This window comes from Acipenser ruthenus, chromosome 13, assembly GCF_902713425.1.
Source record: "Acipenser ruthenus chromosome 13, fAciRut3.2 maternal haplotype, whole genome shotgun sequence".
Lineage (NCBI taxonomy): Eukaryota > Metazoa > Chordata > Actinopteri > Acipenseriformes > Acipenseridae > Acipenser > Acipenser ruthenus.
The window spans coordinates 23,166,245-23,190,152 of NC_081201.1; the positions used below are offsets into that span (position 1 = coordinate 23,166,245).

Sequence of the window (23,908 nt, forward strand, 5' to 3'; positions counted from 1 at the left end):
TTGCACAAGACCTGCTTAAGACTGATTAATAACTAAAACGAAATGGCAGATTTTTGAAAAACCTTTTTTTATTCATACAAAATATGAGTTAAATATAACAGTAGGTAGTGGATAAATAATATGTTAATTGTATTACTGGGTTTTCCGTTTTATTTAACAAAGTAAATGGCTAGTTTCACAAACCCTGATTAGCTCTAATGTTCATTTGGAAAAGGTGGTTCAGAATTAGTCCTAATTGGGGTCTGTGAAACCAACTGTAAATATTTTAAGGAACTGATTCAACCTAGTTCTTAATTAAGAATGTATATAAATGTATTTAATCCTGCACTTAACCCAATCTATAGTATTTTGTATTTAATTTGCACTCGTATCTAACTCTGATGTAACTATCAAATCGGACTGTGTTTTGTATTTGCTCTTATTAGGACTGAAGTCATTGTATTTTGTATCTTGCTCTTAATTGTACTCGAATTCTTTATGTATTTTTTGTATACAACTGTAAGTCACCCTGGGTAAGGGTGTTTGCTAAGAAATAAATAATAATAATAATAATAATAATAATAATAATAATTATTATTATTATTATTATTATTATTATTATTATTATTATTATTATTATGTAATACAATATTATCTGAAATATGCTGGCACAAGATTTGTGTCCCTGTGTTAAATCCTGGATTAATGTCCTTGGGGACGGTCCACACCACAAATCCATCACTATTGACACTGCGGAACAAACAGGCTTTCATGCAGTCTCAAAAGAGAGGCTATGGGAATTTACATGTCTGCTTTGTTCAAGTACTTCCCTGTACAAACAATGCAGCATGCATACTGCTCATACAAGTACCATAAACAGCACCAAAGCAGGTCAATTTGACAAACACAGATGACTTTGGTGTAGGATACTGTGATCAGAAACACACTTTCTTATGCTTTAAGGCACGGTACCTTTTTTCTGTGTTGGAAAAACTAGTTCCTTTAAGGATAAAGGACCACCTTTTTTAAAAAAATAGGCATTACTAAGCCTCAAGAAAGGAACTAAATTGTAATCAGCATGTAACAACATACAGCAGAACTTGGCACAATGCAAACAGCTCAGATATTAGCAAGCACTTTAATCTACATAGTGATCACATGTCTCTCACTGCAGTACCTTTGGGGAATTACCTAGAAAACATTCCTGAAGATTGAACTCCCAACTTACAGTAATATAAAAATGCTGCAGCATGAGATATCAACAAGGAAATGGTGGATTTATTTCAGCTTTTAAAATCAATGACAAGTGTTTCACTTCATATTTAAGTATAAAACTGTAGATGGTTTTAACATATTCAATTACACATTATGTGCACAGACAATTCATGGAGGCGCACTTGCAGTACATTGTTGAAATTAGCAATTTATATACAGTGCCTTGCAAAAGTATTCAGACCCCTGACCAATTCTCTTACTGAATTACAAATGGTACATTTAAATTTCGTTCTGTTTGATATTTTATTTTAAAACACTGAAACTCAAAATCAATTATTGTAAGGTGACATTGGTTTTATGTTGGGAAATATTTTTAAGAAAAATAAAAAACTGAAATATCTTGCTTGCATAAGTATTCAACCCCTGTGCTGTGGAAGCTCCCAGTTTACACGATGAAAGAAATTGCCCTAACGAGGACACAATTACCTTACCATTGGCCTCCACCTGTGAACCATTAAAGTTGCTGTCACATTTTCTGGATAAAAACCCCACTGTTGAAGGATCATTGGTCAGGCTGTGAATATGAAGGAAAATGAAGACCAAAGAGCATTCTACAGAAGTTAGAGATAAAGTAATACAAATGCATAGATTAGGGAAAGGGTACAAAATAATATCAAAGTGTTTGGATATCCCAGTGAGCACAGTTGGATCAATAATCTACAATAAGCTACATCACACCACCCAGGCACTGCCAAGAAAAGGCCATCCCTCAAAACTCAGCGATCAAACAAGAAGGAGGCTTGTGAGAGAAGCCACAGAGAGGCCAATAATCACTTTGAAGGAGCTACAGAGTTCAGTGGCTGGGAGTGGAGTAATGGTGCACCAGTCAACCATATCAAGAGCTCTGCATATAACACTGGCCTGTATGGGAGGGTGGCAAGAAAGAAGCTGTTACTCAAAAAGTACCATCTGAAAGCACGTCTGGAGTTTGCCAGAAAGCATGACAGTGACCCAAATGCGATGTGGGAAAAGGTTTTGTGTTCAGATGAGACCAAGATAGAGCTTTTTGGCCAAAACTCAAAGCGCTATGTGTGGCGCAAACCTAACACTGCCCATGCCTCAAGACACACCATCCCTACAGTGAAGTATGGTGGTGGCAACATCATGCTGTGGGGATGCTTCTCATCAGCAGGGACTGGGCATCTTGTTAAAATTGAAGGAAGAATGGATGGAGCAAAATACAGGGAAATACTGCAAGAGAACCTGCTTCAGTCCGCTAAAAAACTGAAGCTTGGGAGGAAATTCACCTTTCAGCAGGACAATGATCCCAAACACAAGGCCAAAGCAACATTGGAGTGGCTCAAGAACAAAAAGGTGAATGTCCTACAGTGGCCCAGTCAAAGACCTGATCTCAATCCCGTTGAGAATCTGTGGCACTATTTGAAAATTGCGGTCCACAAGCGTCGTCCAACCAACCTGAACAACCTGGAGCAAATCTGCCAAGAAGAATGGGAAAATCACTCCGACACTGTGTGCAAAGCTGGTACATACTTACCCCAAAAGACTTAAAGCTGTTATTGCAGCGAAAGGTGGCTCTACCAAATATTAATGTGTGGGGGTTGAATACTTATGCAAGCAAGATATTTCAGTTATTATTTTTCTTAAATATTTCCCAACATAAAACCAATGTCACCTTACAATAATTGATTTTGAGTTTCAGTGTTTTAAAATAAAATATCAAACAGAACGAAATTTCAATGTACCATTGGTAATTCAGTAATATGAGAGAATTGGTCAGGGGTCTGAATACTTTTGCAAGGCACTGTATATTCAAGTTTCTGTACCAGTGCCCAGCCTCATTTCTGGCTGTCAGTCCTGGGTCCTGCCAGCAGTGATGCAGCACCATGCCCTGGTTGAGTTTTGACACTGGAAACAGTTATAGAAAATACACTCCAAATGTATATGTATAAGCAGAAATAAGGATAATGGCTAACTTAAACTAATGTGCAATGCAAGTTATATCTACCCCTGCAAATAATAATACAAGTTTATTATGGCACGTTTTGAGGTTTTGTTGTCCTTTCCTCAGACTTCCAGCTACCCTACCACATTAAACTACAATACAATGCTCACTACAACAGAGGTAAGGACAGGATATAACATTATTTGCTATGTTGTCATTTGGGTTGGAATAAATTACCTGCAATGTTCACTATATATTTTTTGGTAATTGTAGCTCACAAGATAATTCCACAAAACACTCAACCACTCGAAATCAGTACATCTTTTCTCCACGTAGAGTACAAGGAAAAAGTGTCGAAACGAATATCCTTCAAATACTTGACATTTTTCCATTTTCCACAATAGTTGAATGGTAAACAGGGGCAAAGATGAGTACAACTAGCATTTTTCTAGACAAATAAGTATGGAATGAAAATCTAATACATAATTTGACATTTTAAGGAAAAATGTATAGAGCACAGAAACAACTATAGAAACTAATTTCACTGGCAATTTCTGCAGGATGAGCAGAACCAGTACCTGCTTAGCAACAGCACATCTGCCACTCCTTCAAATGCTTCTACTGATGTGTGGGTAAGTGCACTGACTATCTTTATAACATGTCTGTCTGTGGTGGCACCCAGTACGCAGTGAAGTAAATCTCACAAGCCGGGTGTCCCAACACCTACCAATGGCACGCTGATCGAAGGGGAGAATTCTAGTGTGTTTCAATTATCATTTATTGGAATACCACAGTAAAATACTGAGATATCTTGGATTAAAGGTACAGAACCCATTAAATCAAAATGGCCATGATGTTTTTTTTTTTTTTACATGGTTACAAACATGCAATGTTCAATCTTAGAGTATCCTACTCATACAAAGACTATGAGGAAAAAAACGACAACAGAAATTGTTGAAACAAATTTGTACAATTCTGTACAAGAGTTATACATAACAATTACTAGGCTGAACATCTCAGGGCCGCCCTCAGTAACTTAAATTGATTTGCAATGAGAGTCATATCTGTCCTTGAAAATAATGATACAGGTTCACCTATTTTGAGGTTTGATTGTCTTTCTCTTTAGACTTCCAGCTACTCTACCACGTTATACCAAAATGCAACTACAGCAGAGGTAAGAAAAAAAATATATAAAAATACAGAGGACATAACAAACTACCTGCCATTTTCACCATATTTTAGATATTTAATATACAAATATTGCTTGGTTTTGAGTGTAATATTATAAATTGTAGCGTTACAATGAATGCGATTTCAATTATTTCAGGTGGCATGAAAAACATAAAAAATGGCTTTCTGAATTCGCTACTACCAAGATTTGTATTGGTTAGTCTGTTCACCTTTGCGTACAATGGGTGTAGGTCATATTAATCTACCTTTACATAATGCTGATAGCGCTATCTTGTATTTTTGTTTCAGTCATCACATTGAGGTGAATTGTTAAACATTTCTCTCCCAGTACAGCTGTTACACCATGCAGCAGGGTGCCCCGTCCTTGTGCTTATTTAGTTTTATTGGTGCACAGGGTATAAATTGGGCTGTGTAGCACTGGTGATTTAAAATGTATGGTTGTATTTAGGCATGGGGATTGCACAATCAGTTCACGTGCAGATAAAATGTGTATTAGTATTTGGGTCACAAAGTAGTTCACGTGCAGACAGTGCCGAGATTCAATCGAAGCAAACGAGTCTCACTACAGCTGCATAAGAGTCAGTGTTTCACATACGGGATTGGGTGTTTGAGAGAGAGAGAGAGAGAGAGAGAGAGAGAGAGAGAGAGAGATGACTGATAAAATGAATAGATATTGGAAAAGCACACTTAAATGAGCATTAACTTGCAAGTGTTGTTAGCGAATATGACTCTTTGCCAGCAATTAATGTAAGAAATGCAACATTATTCAATGTCATATTCCTTACTAATGAGTGTTGAAGGGGGAAAGGTTAATTTATACACTCTGGTGTTTCAGCTATACTTAAAGATGTTTATGAGACCTTTTGAAGCCACAGAGGTGCTTTAAACTTCTGAGCCGGACATGATGACTGTAACACAAAATAATAATTAAAGTGAATCTAAACCAGAGCAATATATAAAGATAACTGTGAGGGCATACCTGTACCAATAACTCACTCAGTGACTTTCACCCATTAAAACTAACCTTGAATGCTTGTACTTTGACCACTTGGCACATTAGGAAATAGTCTGCAGAATACAGTATTGCCTTAACTATGGAACAACCTTTCTCTTCTTTTCACAGGATGATACATTAGTGATCGCTCTTTCAGTTGCTATACCAAGTTTTGTGGTTCTTCTCATCATAGCTATAGTTGTGTCAGTAATTCTACTGAAAAAGAGAAACAGGGTAAGTAGTTTGCTTAGTCTTTTTGGGAAGTAGAAGTAGCCACACCTCACAATGGGCTGGGTTTTTGTTTCAAACCAGTTGTTCAGTCTGGCAATGAACATAGACTTTTGCGCAATCACTGTAGTAGAAACAAAAATCTGGACAAGGCAGGGGATAATTAGACATTCCTCTTGGGGGCTAGGTAGTGCCATAAATGCTCTCTGTGAGGCCTGGGTCTGAATCACTAGAAAGACTTAGTACATTTTTTTTCACTCTGCATCTGTATCTCAAAGATCTTCATATGGTTTATTATGTAGAATTGATTTACTTCTTTTAGTAAATTAGTCATTTAAACTTCCTTTTTTATTATGTAACCACAACTATACATTTATACTTTTTTCTTACAGGGAAGACGAGCTGCCACACAAAACATGGTATAGTATTTTCTATATATTCTAACTTTATACTAAATAAACAAGAAACCGCTTCTGAATTAGAATGCTGCTGTACACCGGATCCATTTCAAGACGCTGTTGATAGTTTCTGAAGAAAGTGAAAATACATTGATTTGTTTTATGCTTGTTTGCTATGGGTAAAACAAATTAAAATGTCACTCTCTCACACCCACACAAAATACAATAAAATCTGTCTATTCTAGCCCTTCTACAAACCGGCATTCCATATAATTTGGCAAATGTTGGGTTTCCGACCAAGTGCCCGTTGAAACCAATAGAGTGATATCCTCTGCAATATGGAATCTGTCCATTCTGTCAGTCTGTCTGAAACCAACAGTTCACTACAAGTCAAGCAATTTATAATCAAGTATGTTGCATAAATGTACTGCTGGTATGGTACAGTAAAATCCTTGTTTACTAAATGGAGAAAGTAAACAGAAACGAATATAATCCTTGACTGTACAGATTAGACATGTTTTACTGCAAAGACAAAATATTGCTGAATAGTAGTCGATCACAACACATGAAGAATACTGTTGTGTGATTCCTTAGGTTATGGTACACAACAGTAATACCAAAACATTGTATTCTGTTACAGCCTGAAGACAGCATTCATTCAGAAAGTGTGGTAAGTTGCTAACTTTTCAAATCCAATGTACTGTACACCAGATTCCCATTAGATATTAAAAAACAGATAGATAAAGTTTGGTTATTATTATTTGTTTATTTAGCAGACACCTTTATCCAAGGCGACTTACATACAAAGACTAGGGTGTGTGAACTACAGACGTGCTCAAATTTGTTGGTACCCCTCCACAAAAAACGAAGAATGCACAATTTTCTCTGAAATAACTTGAAACTGACAAAAGTAATTGGCATCCACCATTGTTTATTCCATTTTTAATAGAAATCAGACTTTGCTTTTGATTTTTTATTCAACATAATATTGTAAATAATAAAACTAATGAAAATGGCATGGACAAAAATGATGGGACCGCTAACCTAATATTTTGTTGCACAACCTTTAGAGGCAATCACTGCAATCAAACGTTTTCTGTAGCTCTCAATGAGACTTCTGCACCTGTTAACAGGTAGTTTGGCCCACTCTTCCTGAGCAAACTGCTCCAGCTGTCTCAGGTTTGATGGGTGCCTTCTCCAGACTGCAAGTTTCAGCTCTTTCCATAGATGTTCGATAGGATTCAGATCAGGACTCATAGATGGCCACTTCAGAATAGTCCAATGTTATGTTCTTATCCATTCTTGGGTGCTTTTAGCTGTGTGTTTTGGGTCATTATCCTGTTGGAGGACCCATGACCTGCGACTGAGACAGAGCTTTCTGACACTGGACAGGACGTTTCGCTCCAGAATGCCTTGATAGTCTTGAGATTTAATTGTGCCCTGCACAGATTCAAGGCACCCTGTGCCAGGCGCAGCAAAGCAGCCACAAAACATAACCGAGCCTCCTCCATGTTTCACTGTAGGTATGGTGTTCTTTTCTTTGAAAGCTTCATTTTGTCGTCTGTGAACTTAGAGTTGATGTGACTTGCCAAATAGCTCCAGTTTTGACTCATCTGTCCAAAGGACATTCTCCCAGAAGGATTGTGGCTTGTCAATATGCATTTTAGCAAATTCCAGTCTGGCTTTTTTATGTTTTTCTTTCAAAAGTGGAGTCCTCCTGGGTCTTCTTCCATGGAGCCCACTTTCGCTCAAAAAGCGACGGATGGTGTGATCAGAAACTGACATACCTTCACCTTGGAGTTCAGCTTGTATCTCTTTGGCAGTTATCCTTGGTTGTTTTTCTACCATTCGCACTATCCTTCTGTTCAATCTGGGGTCGATTTTCCTCTTGCGGCCGCGCCCAGGGAGGTTGGCTACAGTTCCATGGACCTTAAACTTCTTAATAATATTTGCAACTGTTGTCATAGGAACATCAAGCTGCTTGGAGATGGTCTTGTAGCCTTTACCTTTACCATGCTTGTCTATTATTTTCTTTCTGATCTCCTCAGACAACTCTCTCCTTTGCTTTCTCTGGTCCATGTTCAGTGTGGTGCACACAATGATACCAAACAGCACAGTGACTACTTTTCTCCATTTAAATAGGCTGAATGACTGATTACAAGACTGGAGACATGTGTGATACTAATTAAAGAAACTAATTAGTTTGAAATATCACTATAATCCAATTATTTATTATCTTTTCTAAGGGGTACCAACAAATGTGTCCAGGCCATTTTAGAATATCTTTGTAGAATAAGCAATAATTCATCTCTTTTCACAGCTTCTTTGCTTTATTCTATGACATACCAAAGGCATGCAAGTATACATGATAAAATAGCTTTTAATTTCATCACTTTTCAGGAGGAATGAAGCATTATTTCAATGAGCTGTAAGGGTACCAACAAATTTGAGCACGTCTGTATGCATCAGCTGCAGAGTCACTTACAATTACGTCTCACCCGAAAGACAGAGCACAAGGAGGTTAAGTGACTTGCTCAGGGTCACACAATGAGTCAGTGGCTGAGGTGGGATTTGAACCAGGGACCTCCTGGTTACAAGCCCTTTTCTTTAACCACTGGACCACACAGCCTCCTCTTGCAGCTTGGTTACAAGCCTCCATTTTGCAGCTAGCTCTGGAGCTATGGCAGAAACATTTTGATAAGAGACAAAAGCCGGCTGGCAAATGCCCCTCAACCTTCAGCCAGCGTTGCGCCCACTGGCACACGGAATAAAAGAGGATAAAGGGAACATTGATCGAGTAGCAATGTATCAATTCACCGGTATAGACGCTATCTAAAGGTTCGGTTTAATCAATGTAACATTGACCGAGTTAGTACAAAACAATATGAATACAAGGTAATTTGAAAAAAAAAACAATAGTAAGCTATAGTTTATTGAGAAATAAACCACAGCAGGAGCTAGATGTGTTTTACTACCTGTTTCTAAAGGGGCAGATAGTGCTTACGTCACTGACGCGCACTCATTGCAATTAAAAGTCCCCATTGTAACCTATTATTCTAAATGTTTAAGTACGTTAATATCATGTTTTATCTGTTAGCTTAGATTTCATGATTTCTAATGTGTTTGGAAGTTTACGTTGGCTACTGCTAATCAAGTTGAGAATGTACTTTCTGTTCAACTAAGGTCCAATATCCGCACGACTGGTGGTGTTGTTTGACATGAGGCAAAGCCCGGTGCTTGTTAAAAAGCCCATATGTGTGATTATCGCACCATATTTGAACTCCCTGGAGTCTGTTATTGTGCTTATAAAATGCCCAGCCCCTTCCTACCCCATCCCTACCAAAGTGAATTGGTTGCCAAGTGAATCAGGCAGAATGGTTCTAAAAGTTCAAAGCAGGGCTGGTATAGTGATATTTGGCCAGGGTGGAACACTTGTTAGCCAATTAGATTGGTCCCTCTGTTTTTGCCATTTTATAATCTGCTTTATTGTATTTAAATGTTTATTAGTTTCCCATTTCCATTTATCCTTCTGAGGATACTACACAGGTGTTAAAGGATGGGTATTATATTGTAATGCTTTTCAAATAAGCCCTGTACCTTGGATTTGTTCTTTTCTGTCTGTACACACTTTGGAGTGTACTGAATTTGTAGAGAAAAAAAAAAAAAGTTTAGTCAGATTGACACAGCAATATCTGAAGAACCTTTGCTGTAACACTTTTTAAAATATATTTTTTATGTTTTAAAGGAATACTATAACATTGATGCTATTGATGTGAAGAATGAAAATATTTACATGAACGAGGATACAACCCAGAAGAACAGTATAAAGCATAGCCCCAGATCATCCTCCGAATGGATCCAGTCTAAATTTTCAAACAACATTGATAAAATGGATTGTTCTGCCTCCAGAGAATCTCCAAAGATAGACGGGTCCCCATATCCACTACAAGAAGAAGATTTCTATGAGTCAACACTACCGAGGGATGCTGACAGCATCTATGCTAACCAGGACATAATTGAGACATATCGAAGTGGTGCAAAACCAAAGAAGTAACATCCGAGTTTCCCAGACAATATACATTTTTATAAAATAAAAAAAGAAGAACTTCACACGGCCTGGCTTAGATAATAATTGAACACCCAATACCAGAGCTGAGAGGCTGGACACTAACTGCTATTTTATTTTAACCTGTCTAGCCAATTGGATTCAGTGTTGCCCTGAATGTGTGTCCCCAGCAACACAATTGCAATCGGTCTACCTTAAATTGGGAAAGGCAAAGATTTAACATCAGTCAAATGAGGCATGATAGTGGGTACATGCTGAGCAGGTGCCACAGTAGTGAGGACCATGTGTTAGTAGGGTGCTCCAAGACATCTGGAAAGTGGTAGCCAAGATACTGTGCTGTGGCAAAAAAAGGGAAAAAGATGATTAGAGAACTATTCAATGCAAGGCAGCAAGGATTCTTGTAATGTTGCAGTTAGATACTATTGTGAAAAGCACTCATTTCGGATAGCAACAAAATTGGGTATTGGATTGGGTTGGGTGGGAGCCAACCCAATATTAGGCACATGTCCTAATAAAGTGGCCAAGGGGTGTGTTTGCAAAGTTTACTCCAGTCTTTAATGAACTCCTTTTATGAAAGATAATTCCATGTTAATTTTACAAACCTGAGAAAGAACTAGCACGAGAGCTTAAAGAGGTTGAGGACAGGTAAATAAATCAATAAAACTTGATATGTAATCTTTCATCGTTTATTCTAGTTACTCCAGTTTATAAGAAGTAAACTATGTGTGAACTGTATGTAATATAGAGCAGACTCTGATATTGATGTTATTCAGCCATCTGAAATTTCCACCCACTCAAAGTAAGAGTGACCAGTAAGCCCACTCATGGTAGGTGTTCTGATCTCTTGTGAAGTGGATATCAGCTTGTATCGTACAGCAATCTATACAATATTCTATTCTGAAACATGCATTTTGGACTATGTATATGTAAACTCATTTCTCAACCATATGTTTTATCCAGTTTGTTCCATTAAAGCGTAATATTAGTCTTATTTTGTTGTTTTTGTTTGGTTCATATCCCACAGAACTGTGTTTATCATGAGAAGGATAAGTAAATACTGGAAAGGAGAGAAATGTCCAACACAGAATGGAAACATCTAATGCTAAATGTGTTACAGCTGCTGATGCTCTACCAGACAGATGAAGGACAATTAAATAGCTTACATAAAATGTGGGGCCCATTTTTTCAATGAACTCAGATATATGACATTATAGCAAACCCGCTAACGTTTCGTGAATGTTATACGAGTCGTGAAGCAGGGTTCGACGTGGTGTGTGATGTGTTCAATGTGATTTTGTTTCCATGGCTATTTCAACATTGTTTCCATGGCTCTTTCAACATTTAAATCATAACAGTATTTCAAAGCTACAAAGACCCAATCAGAATTAAGAACTGATAAAGCAAGCTCGCTCTGATTGCGCCAGATTACCAAAACGTCATGTCGTTTTTTCACCATGTAGCCAATAACCGCTCAGAGAACCAGTAGCGTTCAGTCACACACTGGGTTCGGTTGTAAACACAGATGCACACCAGCTATTTCATCTGAGGAAAGGACAAAAGAAAACAGGATTCACGGCAAAAAAATAAAGAAGCCTGTGTCTAAATAATACTAGGAATATAGGGACCGGGGGAGAAAACAGCAGAGAGATAACAAGGTAACTACGTTTAGAAGAGGAACCGACAATAGCAGCCAAAATTAATAGACAAATAATGTAAGGGAGTTGGTATGTTAGCGTAGGATTATGAGGTAATTTTTCAGAGAAAAAAAATATATATGTGTGTGTGTATTGTGTTAAAAATGGTCAAATATAGTTTCTGTATAGTAGATATTAACGTGGTATGTGTTTATATAAATAGAATAAATTAACTATTTGTCAATACATCATTATAGATGTGATACGGCATCATCATCATCATCATCATCTTGGTTTAGGAAGAGAAATTTTGAATGGACGTCGTTTGCAATTAGAATATGTTATGATGAAGCTAGTGATCCATACATTCGTGCCTTCATAGAAGATAATTCGACGGAGTGTACATTATTCATGTTTATCACCACGCCCAGTATTGCTAGGATCATTGTTAAATACACTACATCCTAATGTTACTTTGCTGACTTTAGAAACAAACAAACAAACAAAAAAAACATGCTGAGGTTGTAGAAATAGATCCTTGTGCATAACAGCTCAGGTCAAACTGAAACAGCCAGTGACATCTGCATTATTTATACTCTTAGAACCGCCATTGATTGATCATCTTATTACCTTTTTTTATTTTATTTTTTTTATAAACTAAATGCAGTTCACCAAAACGTCCTAACAAAGGGCATATTTCAGTTTTATCAATAAATGATTGCATTTGGACAATTTAAATGTATTTTTAACCTGTCAATTTACCAGTTGCATGTTCAAAAAAAAGGTGATTCAGCAAACCCAATATGATTATGTAATGCAGAGTGCCCATACTAAATAGAAAGGTGGTGTAAAAAAGGGATGGTGGATAGACAATTGTGTGGACTTTAGGTCGGACAGGAGGTGCCAGTTGCATAGTGATATTTAACCTTTTTACTGTGGAAATAGAGGGAGTATCAGCTGCTGTGATGAACAGCACCAGCACTGCTGAGAGAGAGCAGGCTGCTCAAAGTTTCTGTGCAGAATTGGGAATAGATTTTGAGATGGAATCGGTTTCAAATGCAAAAGAGAAAATAGATGTACAGTTGCTCACAAATGGGGCCATGGCTGAAATTGTTCAATTTGCGAAAAAAAAAGATTGCTCCCTTAAATATGAAATATTTGACATTTTAAACTATAACTTCAATCTTGAAATAACAAATGAACAGGAGAAGCAGTATTTAGTGAGTACTATTGTGCAATATGTACAACAAATGATGACTAAGAGAAAGACCTGCAGCTCCGCTAAAAGACAGGATTTTGAAGGACAGATTTTTGTTCTCCCACTTTATAATAGAAAAAAAGAGAGAATAGTGGTAGAACCTGAGCTGTTGGAAGCCGCAAGCACTAGTTTTGAACCAACCCCTGAAAATGAAAGAGAATCTGCTCATTCAAAGTGTGTAACCACACTACTTGAAGCTGTAAACAGCCAGAAGAAGCAGGTTGGTGAGTTGTCTGCACAGTGTAAGGTTTTAGAAGACCAAAAACAAACCTTGTGCCAGGAAAAGAAAGAAAATGGATTAGAACTACATAAGGCAAAAGATGAACTCCAGAAATTAAGGAATGCACTGAGTAAAGCACGGACACAACTAAGAAAAACAAATGTTAGAAATGTAAATAAAAGGCAAAGCCGTAGAGACCAAGAAATTATGGTGCTTACAAAAAAGCTGAAGGAAACTGAGAGTATGGTCCTTGAGAAAGAGGAACAAAAAAAGCAAATGGAAGATGAGAAAAAGAGACTTGAGGAGCAAATTGTTGATTTTCAAGAACTGTTAAAAAAACGTTTATACAGCAAGAAACTTGAAAAGTTGAAAGCAAACTACTACAAGAGGAAGCTTTCAAAGAATCGAGAAGAAAATCCCAAGTTGGCAAAGAAGGCCAGGGAGTTACAGAAGGAAGTGAAGGTTTGGCAGGACAGTTATAAGGAAGTGAAGGTGGAGTTGGATAGTTTATTAGAGAGACAATTAACAGCATTCCAACACAATAAGTACACTGATGCAGTGAGAGAGGTGTATATGGATTTAGTGGCTAACATGGGTGTCAGTGCACGTAAGGCATCTCAGGTAGTCAGGACAGTGTTAGAAAAACTAGCTGGTACAAAAGTAGACAGACTCCCTGGTGAATCCTTTAGTAAATATATGCTTTTAGAAGCAAGGCAGGTGTCGTTAATGCATGTGCAGGAAACCATGTTAAAAGAAAATGATGTCACCCTTTGTACAGATGGTACAACTAAATTTGGACATAAGTATGGAACTGCAGGGGTCTTTTTAAAAGACGGAACCCGTATGCATTTAGGACTCAGAGAACAAGCTTCAGGCAAAGCAGAATGTACATTTAACACAATCCGAGAAATGGTGCAAGACATAGTTACGAGCCAAGGAGTTGATTTAGACAAAGCAGTACACCGGGAGAAAGAAATTTTCATTAAAATCACCAATCTTTTGAGCGATCGAGCTAGCACGGAAAAGAAGTTCAATTCAATTCTTTCTCAATACAGGTCAAAGATTCTGCCTGACATTGTAGATGGCTTCACTGAATATAGTGAAACTGAGCAGGCAAAACTTTCCCTTGTGAATGAGCTTTTCTGTGGTTTGCATCTGATAGATGGTTTGGCTCACCAAGCAAATGTGACATTGTCTGTATGGGAGGGAATGATTTTTGGAGAAGACAAGGTTGGCTCTCGGTCTTTGCCAGGTATACACAAAGACAAAGGTGAGAGTGGTACGGTTAGATTAATTAGGACAGTGTGCAAAGCCGTGCAGGAAAGAGGATGTGAAAAATTTGGGAAGCCTGTTCAGTTTAGGACATTTTTGGTTAGCAAAAGTAAGTCTGATCGTTTGCCATTGTCGACTTTCAAGGGTAACAGGATTAATATTATATTTCACAATGCAGCGGGGGTTTACTTTTTGTACTCTGATCTATTGGAATTTACTTCTGAACTTCAACAGGAAAATAAACTGATAGCGGAAGTCTTTGCAGACTTAAGTGTCAGGCAATTTTTGGCTGGGTGCAGAGCACTGGGACTTATTTCAAAATGTATCACAGAGCCTCTTTGGAGAATTCTGTCCAAGAAAGAACATGTCTTGAAAATGAATGAAAGGTACCAAACCCTTATTTCTAAGTTGAGGGAGTGGGCAAATGATGGCGCAAAACTAGTAAGTGGCAAGGCCTGCTTATTTGAAGATGTAGAAATGCACTGTGGACCAGTATTTGAGAAGCTAATTGAGAAGTCAAGTGCTGATTTTGATGAACTTACTGTACAGGCTGTGGAATTAATCCTTGCCAGTCTTGTAAAGGTGTGCTGTAGAATGCTAGCTGACCATTTAGAGCATGGTAGATATGACCAGATTTCAGAGGAGTTACTTCAAAAACTGGAGTCTGTTCCTAAAACCAATGTAAGTTGTGAAAGAGATTTTGGAGTGTTTGACAACTTACTCAGAGCAAAGACAAGAGCAACAGGTATTGCACTTGAAGGGATGGTGATGTTCAAAGAGAATCGGTCCTGGAAGTGGCTAGCTGATTTGGATTCTCAAAAGAAATCGGAGGTGTTAGCAGTGGCCAGAGCGTCTGTGAGAAACCAGAGAGCTGTATTTTGTAATAGGATGAAGAGTGTTAGGGAAGCTAGATTGCAGAGGATGAAAGACAAAATGGATTATAACAATGAGAAAGAGCAAAAGGAAATAACAGACATGGCTATCAAAAAGCAGCTGACTGTTGATCTGGAGCAATATGGTGGTCTCTGGGAAACAGCTATGGAAGTTGATGAGCAGATAGAGCAATTAGACGAGGATTTAAAATCTGCAGCAGTAATTGCTCAGCTCAAATTCAGAAGATTTGTACTTTGCATGAAAAATGAGAATGGGGTTTTGAATACTACCAAAAGAGGCACAAAGCTCAGTGTAGACGAACTTGTGCAGAATTTGAAAAGCACCTTTCCAAAGACAACAAAGGTGCCTGAAAAAGTGAAAAATGAAATGAATTACAGTTCTGCCCCATCTGCGCTTTTAGCACAAGAAAAGAATCGCTTATTACAAGAGGCTGTGAAGCAGCAAGTAAAAGTCAGGGATGAAGGCAGAAAGAGAATTGGTTTGAAAGAACTAGGAACTCCAGAGCTAACTAGACCAGAGCATTTACTCGGAAAGCGAGTAAGGCATGCAGTTCATGAATCTGAAGGCAAAGCTTGGTATAACGGCACAGTTGTTGGAATGAGGGAAGAAAACGGGGCTCCCACCTTTCAGATGATGTATGATGGATGCCAGTTGGTGTGGTGGTTTGATTTGTGGAAAGATTTTCAAGAGAATTGCTTGGAGTTAATTGCCGTAAATGCTGAGGACATTTTAGGAAAGAAGGTAGAACACATGTTTATAAGTAGTGAGGATGGTTCTGAATGTTGGTGGCCAGGCAAAGTCCTGCAGTATAAAGACAGTGAGAACTTGTTTGTTATAGAGTATGAGGAGGAAGAAGATGATGCAGAAGGTGCGGGAGTGTTTGAATACCCGCTATTGGATGATTATGCAGCAAACGAATTAAGGATTTTATCTTAGATTGCATTTTAGATTTCTTTTAGTATAGTGTTAGTTATTAATCGGTTTTGGGGGGGGGGGGGGGGGGGATGTACTTTAATACCGTATAAGATGCTTACAAGTTGGGATATTTATTTTGTATGGGTGAAGGAATAAAGTATTAACATATTAAATTACATACTGCTTTGTAGTTTTCCATATACTTAAGAAAAAAAAACACATTTAAAAAAAATCTAGCATGACATACTGGACTAAATTATGTTCATACACACACACACACACACACACACACATATATATATATATATATATATATATATATATATATATATTTTTTTTTTTTTCAAATTATGTCTCAATCCTAAAATTCTAGGTGATGCAAAATAGCCATAGGAGGAGCTGTAGGATTCATTTTTTGTTATTTTATTCATATGTAATGGAGGGTGCTTAAATGATTAATGGAATAGCAGTGTAAGCATAATTGACTATTGTCCTTTATTAATTAAATATTAAAGAATTTACTATGTATATAATTTACATTTAAAATATGCTTTTAAAATTTAGATTCATAGCAATGGAATTGTACGTATACGTGTGATAGACTTTTGATAGTATAATTAGTATAAGTATAACAGATGGTCACTGGCATTGTTTTAATCTCATGTAACACCAGGCAACTTTTCAAGTAACTCGCTCTAAAGGACATTATTAAGCAATTTAAACAAAGTCCCTGAAATCAAGATTGTTTAGGTTTTGAGGCTTGGATTGTTCACATGGTTACAATTGATTAAAGTTGCCTGATAATACATGGGCTTTACAGTTAAAAGACGGAAGAAAGGCAGATAAAGGCTTCTGTTGAAACACGATACAGCAGTTCGATGCATTACAGACTGAATGGATAGAGCAGGCAGTTTTGTAGAGATTTAGAATTAGAGAAAACCCCTCGGTTCCCTTAGTGAACTCCATTCTTAAAAAAGTCTTTAGTGGATGAATAATTCTGTTCTAATCAAGACTCAAAAGGCAGTAACCATGTATGAAGATATTTCCAGAAATTGAAGAGCATGAACAGTTATACTGCAGTTGCCGTGAACTTGATACTCTGTATAGTGGTGGTATGCAACCTCTGTAATGCTTTTAAGAAGCCACGCAATATTGTTCAGTTTACAGATCTAGATCCTTCTACAGTAAAGACTGTAATAACCTCCTATTTTGAAAGCCTCAATGCGCTATTAAGAATTACAGTACAGTACTACAGGGCTACGCAGTACTGTGTTCAGAGGAATCCTCCTATGCTCTGCTTTCAGACTGTGAAAAGGCTTGGAATTACCAGTGGACTTTCTTTTAAAGAACTCCCACATAAGGCCTAAAATAAAATATTTCCAGGATCTGGTTTCCTGACCCTGCAAAATCCCCCCTGATCCAGACAAAAAAAAAAAAGCAGATTGAAAATCCTGCGAGACTCATCCACCAATGAAGAAAACACTGGAAAACCCACAGCACCAAAGATCACTATTCAGGTAAGGATGTATATATACAGGCATAAATGTATAAAATGGTTTTAAATTCTGTGTGGTTTAAAAATGCAACTGTTGTGTTAAACACCCTTTTCAAGCAGCATTCAATATTATTAAAACACATTTTCCCACGTCACTGGCAAAGCTTTTACAAAATTAATAATACTAGATGTTGACTCTTATTTTTTCACTATAACTTAAAAGTTCAAAATAAGTAGGATAGAGTAAGGCAATTCCATACTGGAAAGTACTATACAGATCACGTACCAGCAAAGCATTTTTGCATGTATTTGTGTATATTTTGTTATGCCGATGTTTGTATCTAGCATTTGGTACATTCAAAATTATGTAAACCTACCATAGTTACTTGTACTATAAAGATATATACTATTTTAAGTTGTTTAATTAACTTGGTTTAGATATTCTTTCTATTTTATTTGGCATATAGTGCCTTCCACCAGCCTCGGATAATTTCACAGAGACTTTCCCCTGAAATAGAAATGTTAAACAAATTCCGGTACTCACTTTAGTTCCTTTCTGTTTTGCTCCACAGCTCATGAAGTCTTCATCTTAACACACTTGACCGACCCACTTATTATTAACCATTGCCACTGCTTGTGCTTATTTGGTGTAGGATTTTATTATTATATATTTTTTTATATAAAGATACTGGGTCAAAGCCAAATGTTTCCTAGGCGTGCTGTGCTGTTTAATGATACACATTATTCGCATACACAGATTGAATGTCTCGAGCTGACCATGACACCGCATTGTCAGTTTTCCATAATATGAAAACCAGCACATCCAAGGAAGCCTCTGTAGATGTATCCGAAAATGGGAAGCCAGGGACATGGACTTAAACCAATCATGGCTATGTTCAATCACAAATATATAGTTCTGACATGTCATTTTTTTCCTACTGTACCTATCGACCCAAGTTAATTTTGTTACCGAATAGGAGTCTTTGCTTATGCCTCGCAATCCATAAGACGCAAATGCTTTCAAATGAAATGATCTTATCGTTGGAGTGGGCTGTAATATGCAAATTCTATGATAGTCTCTCTCAGATTCCAGATAGAATGATAATGGTGAATCTGGTGGCCCATTTGTCTCAATGGCAATAGTGGTGTCCTTAAACACATACATCCTGTTATGTCGTAAAGAACAATTCAGGAAGTATAGAGATCCCCAGAGAGGTTGAAAGTTTAAGGTACAGTACAGTATGCCAGTAAGCAGGCTGTCTTGTACAGAAGAGATCCCAGAAGAGGAGCCGACTGAGTGGAAAACACCTTCCAATAAATAGAGGACTGCAGCCTTCAGGGACCAGTTCAACGAGAACAAGGCGTGTAAGTCAAACAGGTTTGAGACAAGAAATGTGATAGAATGTTTTAAACTGTTTATTTAGACCCTCTAACAACACAGTTATAACAAAAGCTTTGACTATGGGTGAGAGTCTTTAAAATTAACTAAATAAAACCATACCAAAAAAATACACATTGGCATGGGAAGTGGAACAGAACAATAAACTAAACAACTAACAGTTTACTTTGTCTTACCTATTTATGACATTTACAGAGTGCTGTTGCTGGAGCTTATAATTTCTCTTTAACTTCCTCATTCCAGTTGGAGAATGTCCTTGGATACCAGTAGTGTGTCCCTTTGGTTTGACCCTGACTGCAACTGAAGCCACTTATGTAATTTTTACTGCAGGCTATTTGAGTAATACTTAGACACATTATTAGTAGCCATGGAAAATGAAGGACCTGAATGGGGAAGGCAAGAGAAAATAGAAAAGGTCTGGCAGTTTAAATAAGTTGGTGGGGTTTCCCCAGAAAGTTCAAATAACTTTCCCAGGTCACAAAAATAAATAAAAAATTAAAACTCAATATTTGAACCGTGCTACATATCATAAAAAGGAAAAGGGGGAAAAACTGTCATTGTAATTCGAAGTTACTTGCTCTTTAATTGACTAAACAGTAGCAGCTTGGTATAAAGGAGTAGATAGGACACTGATATGTGTTCTTGCCTAACTTGCCAGATAAGTTTTACACATATCACTTGCAAACTATCAGGGCCAAACCAGTTTTAAGTGACAGACATATTTATTTTTGGATTAGCATTCAGTTTTTTTTATTTTGGTTAAATTCGGAGTAAAGCTGTTTGCATATTTGAAGTAATTGACAGTCATTTTAAATGTATTTACTTAATAGAAATGTGTATTTAGTTGCAATGTTTAAGATAATGTTCTGTTTTTGTTTTATAATAAATAGCTGACTTAACCTGTTAATTGGAATGAGACCGTAGGTGAAGCCTGTCAGAAACCGCGCCATCACTGAGAAGTAAGTTTCTTTACTGGCTTCCGTCTATATTACAACAATTTGTATTAAAATGAACATTTATTAAAATGTGTAATTTATATAGATGACTTTTACTACGTTTATTAATGATAATTTAATAAAGTTTTCCATTCACAGAATTCTAGCTTTGATACAACAATCTATGTATAATCTGTCAAAGTGAAATTAAATTAATATCTACCTTAACAGCTGCTTCAGGTTTCAGTTGTGGTGCGGTTATCAACATACTGAGCACAATAATTATGACATGTTGGGAAAATCCTCATATGTCATGTGTTCGCATGCTCAGCAGAGTGATGTTCAAAAGCTTAGTATTTATAATGGTCACTGCAGTGCAAGGATAACAACAAGAAAGATGCCATATGGCAGAAAATGAGAACCACACTAGGCATAAATAGTTTCATGAAGTTTTACCTTAAAATAAAGAAATAAGTCAAGTAAACAAACATTATGGCTAGTGCCTTCTGCAGCTTACTGCTTGGAACGCTGAAGAAGGCACTAGGTGTAATGTTTGTCTACCTGACTGGGCTTCTTGTAGTATGCACTTTAGAGTTCCGATTGAGTGTTTGAAGTTTTCGAAGATATTGTTTTATTAGCAAAATGTTATGTATTTATCAATGTTAACAAGCTGAAACTGTGTAGGATTGACATTTTAAAAAACATGCAAATACATTTTTTTAAATAATAGGGAAAATGAAGTGACTCAACATTCTTTGTAAATGGCACCATCGTCAACAAAGTCTGTGCACATTTTGTAACAGGTAGGTGTTATTACTGCCATAAGTATGTTTTGATTGATGATTTTGCGTAATTGATGGCATCATTGTGAATGTCAGCTGTACAGGCCAAACAATCGGCAATGGGCTTCAGTAAAACAATAGGTATGAGATGGGCCCAATTCTCTTTGGTCACTTTCTCCTTTCAGCTCCTCTAGCTCTACCAGGGGTTAAAAAAGGGGGTTCTCTCTCTCGCTCTCTGTCTCTCGCGCGCTCTCTCTCTCTCTCTCTGGAAGTGTACACTTCTCATTTTACAATTGCGTCAAAAAGTCACACCGCTGTTTTGTCAAAAGTCAAGCCGAGAGCAAATTAACGTCAATACTGCTATAGATTTTATTCTTGTGAATTGCAATAGGACAGGTTATTACAATTGTGTATACACGTTGTTTTTTTTTTTTACTATCCACAGTACATATACATACAGATAGCTGCATGTCTGCATGACCATTTTATATTTAGAAAACCAAATTACCCATTTTATTGACAAAAGGTAGATTTTTTTCTTTTCATTGTTATTCACCACCCAGGTCAAGTTTGGGTTATGCATTAAGCTGTCAGAAATTAATATGTTGTAGCTTTTTACATTCCACCAACTATTGATGATTTTGGTATTTTTCATTCTTCTAAAGGTTTGTCTATCTATCTGTATCTATCTCTCTTTTGTATTAAATTGCAGAATCTCAACAAGCCTCAGAACCTGATTGTGTTGATAAAGAATATGCAGAACTGCAAGCAAAGTATCAGCAGTTGCGGTCGGATTCCAAAAGGATGCAAGAAGAGTTACGTCAGCGAGCAAAAGAAGTATATGGCCTGCATGAGGAAAACACCCGACTAGAGAAACTGTGTGCTGGAATAAGAAACAGCTACATTTCTACACTGGACCCCTCAATGGACCATTTTGAATGGATCTTGTCTTTCATTAGGGAGAAGGTGACGTGTCAGAAATAAGTGTCCAAGATCACCTTCTCATTGTTTTGTTGAAAATCCATTTGAGTCTTTTGAATACAGACATAGTAAACAGATGTTTTGTTTTTTATTGTTTCTGGTCACTCCAATGTTTGTGTGTCATCCTTATGTTCTTATATTATTTTTGCAGTAGGGGAGCACATGGAGTAACACGATCAGCAGTTTATGACCGAGTCATTTATTTTTGTAATTTTTTGTACGTTGTATGTTAGTCTTGTACTGCTATATACTATTCATTTTTCTTTTTTTATTTACCCTGTAGCATTATAACTCTCCTTGGATAAAGGCATCTGCCAAATAAACAATAATAATACAAATAAAATCATGATTATTATTGAGAGCGATCCGAGTCATGTCTGTCTGTCTTCATTCCAAAAAAAACATTAATGTAAAGCAAACGGTAAGTAATAAGATACTATGATAGAAGCTAAAAGAGAAAGTCAGCATCCATCATTTTTTGAAAAAAAAAAATTCTCAAATATATTGAGCATCAAAAGAAACATCACTATTATAACCCATTTATAACACATAAAAAGATTGTTAACACTAACAGCGTCATCATTTTTCCTTTCACTGACCTGAGAACGAGAGATCTACGAACAGATAAGTGTTGAATAACAATACTTTTATCTGCTTTTTCGCTTGTGTATTACACTATTAATGCGATTAATTTACATGTTATACTAATTGCTTTCACATATTCTGCACTCAGCCGTGTTTTTTTTGTTGTCCCGCAGTGGCCGGCAGCTACGCTGCCCCTTCCCTGGGATCAAACAGCTTAAGTCGGCTACTTATGCTCTCTCTTAAGCTGCTAGCTTCGGTCGAACCGTAAAAATAAAGAAATAGTTTTTTTGTTATAAAAAACTATATTAAAATAGTGTTTGATTACTGTATTGTGTGAGAATTTATTTTTTCTCTGTGTATTTTCAGTTTTTTTTCCAAAGAAACACTAACGCGCCTGCTGGGCTCAGCTGTCCTGCATTAGACGGAGACGCACTGGGTCAGGCTGCTTGCAGTTTTTCTCAGTGTGAAGACTGTTAGCGAACAGTACGCTTTCCTTAGTTTATTTAGACTATTGGTCAGCCACGAGCATTATAGGTGGCCATGCATATATCGCTCCTGAGATAACTGTAGGTCCCAGTCCTGCTCCTGTTCCTGTCGGTACTTTGTACAACAAACGAGGTTACCTTTGCCGATTCACTAGCAGTCGTTGGGCTCAGCTCTGCTTCAGGTCTGACTGCCTGCAGTCCTTCCCGTAGTGTCTCGTTGCTGCTCTGGTTTATGCTTGCAGTACCACTGTGAAGGCTGTCAGTGACAGCAGGCTTCCTCCAGGGCTGTCTTGCATTGAGGCAGAAGCTATACATGTGGGCATCCCTGTATTTTGCTTCTTCAGTAACTAGGTCACTGCTCTGCACCATACCGCACCATGTGCATCATGCTCTGTGCACCATACCGTATTGTGTGTACCATGCACCATACCGTACCGTTTGCACCATACTGTGTGTACCGTGCACCGTAACATGTGCACCTTGCACCACACTGTTCGCACTGTACTATGTGTACCATGCATTGTGCACCGTACCGTTTGCACTGTACCATGTGTACCGTGCAACAAGGAAGCACCATGCAGTGGGTACTGTATTATTTGCACCGTACCATGTGCACTGTGCAGCGTACTAGGAGTACCATGCACCGTGCAATACAGTACACCGTGCAATCACCATACAGTGTGTGTCGTGTTAAGTGCTGTTCAACAATTTTCTTCTTGGTTAAGAGTACTATACGCTATCTGTTATAGTAATTACAACCAAGCAGTTGTTAAATTGTACACCACTGCGGTGACGCCATGCTGGGGTTTCATTCTTGTGATACATGCAAGACAGGTCTCCCCGTGGAGGGCAAGCATGGCAGATGCTCTGTCTGTTTAGGTCCGAAGCATGGTAGGGAGGCACTCGCCAACCACAACTCTTGTGAGTTTTGTGCGTCTTTTACTAAGCACACGCTCCCTCCATCTTCGGCTCAACAAGAGAGGGTTATATCTTCCCCTGAGGGCTCTGTGCCTAGAGAA

General features: G+C 37.6%; 1 protein-coding gene and 1 long non-coding RNA gene across 6 annotated transcripts; both read left to right on the forward strand.

The window, feature by feature from the left end:
* The first annotated feature begins 3,581 nt into the window (after window positions 1-3,581).
* Window positions 3,582-11,022, forward strand: LOC117417762 (uncharacterized). The gene is made up of 6 exons (XR_009330846.1): window positions 3,582-3,789; window positions 4,284-4,331; window positions 5,472-5,576; window positions 5,963-5,989; window positions 6,609-6,638; window positions 9,714-11,022. It is a non-coding gene; the product is annotated as an uncharacterized LOC117417762 (long non-coding RNA).
* A 474-nt stretch (window positions 11,023-11,496) lies between these two features.
* Window positions 11,497-22,180, forward strand: LOC117418424 (uncharacterized). 5 transcript variants are annotated; one of them, XR_004546810.3, is made up of 6 exons: window positions 11,505-11,689; window positions 17,532-17,744; window positions 18,295-19,087; window positions 20,012-20,080; window positions 20,787-20,859; window positions 21,551-22,180. XR_004546810.3 is itself a non-coding variant. In XM_059035761.1 (5 exons), exon 1 carries the CDS (start codon window positions 12,634-12,636, stop codon window positions 16,246-16,248), a length of 3,615 nt encoding a protein of 1,204 aa, XP_058891744.1. In that variant the 5' UTR covers window positions 11,497-12,633; the 3' UTR covers window positions 16,249-17,744; window positions 18,295-19,100; window positions 20,012-20,080; window positions 20,787-20,859; window positions 21,551-22,180. The 5 variants fall into 5 exon arrangements, 4 of the variants coding, with proteins under 4 accessions (XP_058891744.1, XP_058891743.1, XP_058891746.1 ...); XM_059035761.1 differs by having other exon boundaries at window positions 11,497-17,744; window positions 18,295-19,100; XM_059035760.1 differs by having other exon boundaries at window positions 11,497-17,744.
* The last annotated feature ends 1,728 nt before the right edge of the window (window positions 22,181-23,908 follow it).

Excerpts from the sequence above, each read along its gene's own strand:
- LOC117418424 (XM_059035761.1), top strand. The coding sequence starts at position 12,634 with ATGAACAGCACCAGCACTGCTGAGAGAGAGCAGGCTGCTCAAAGTTTC.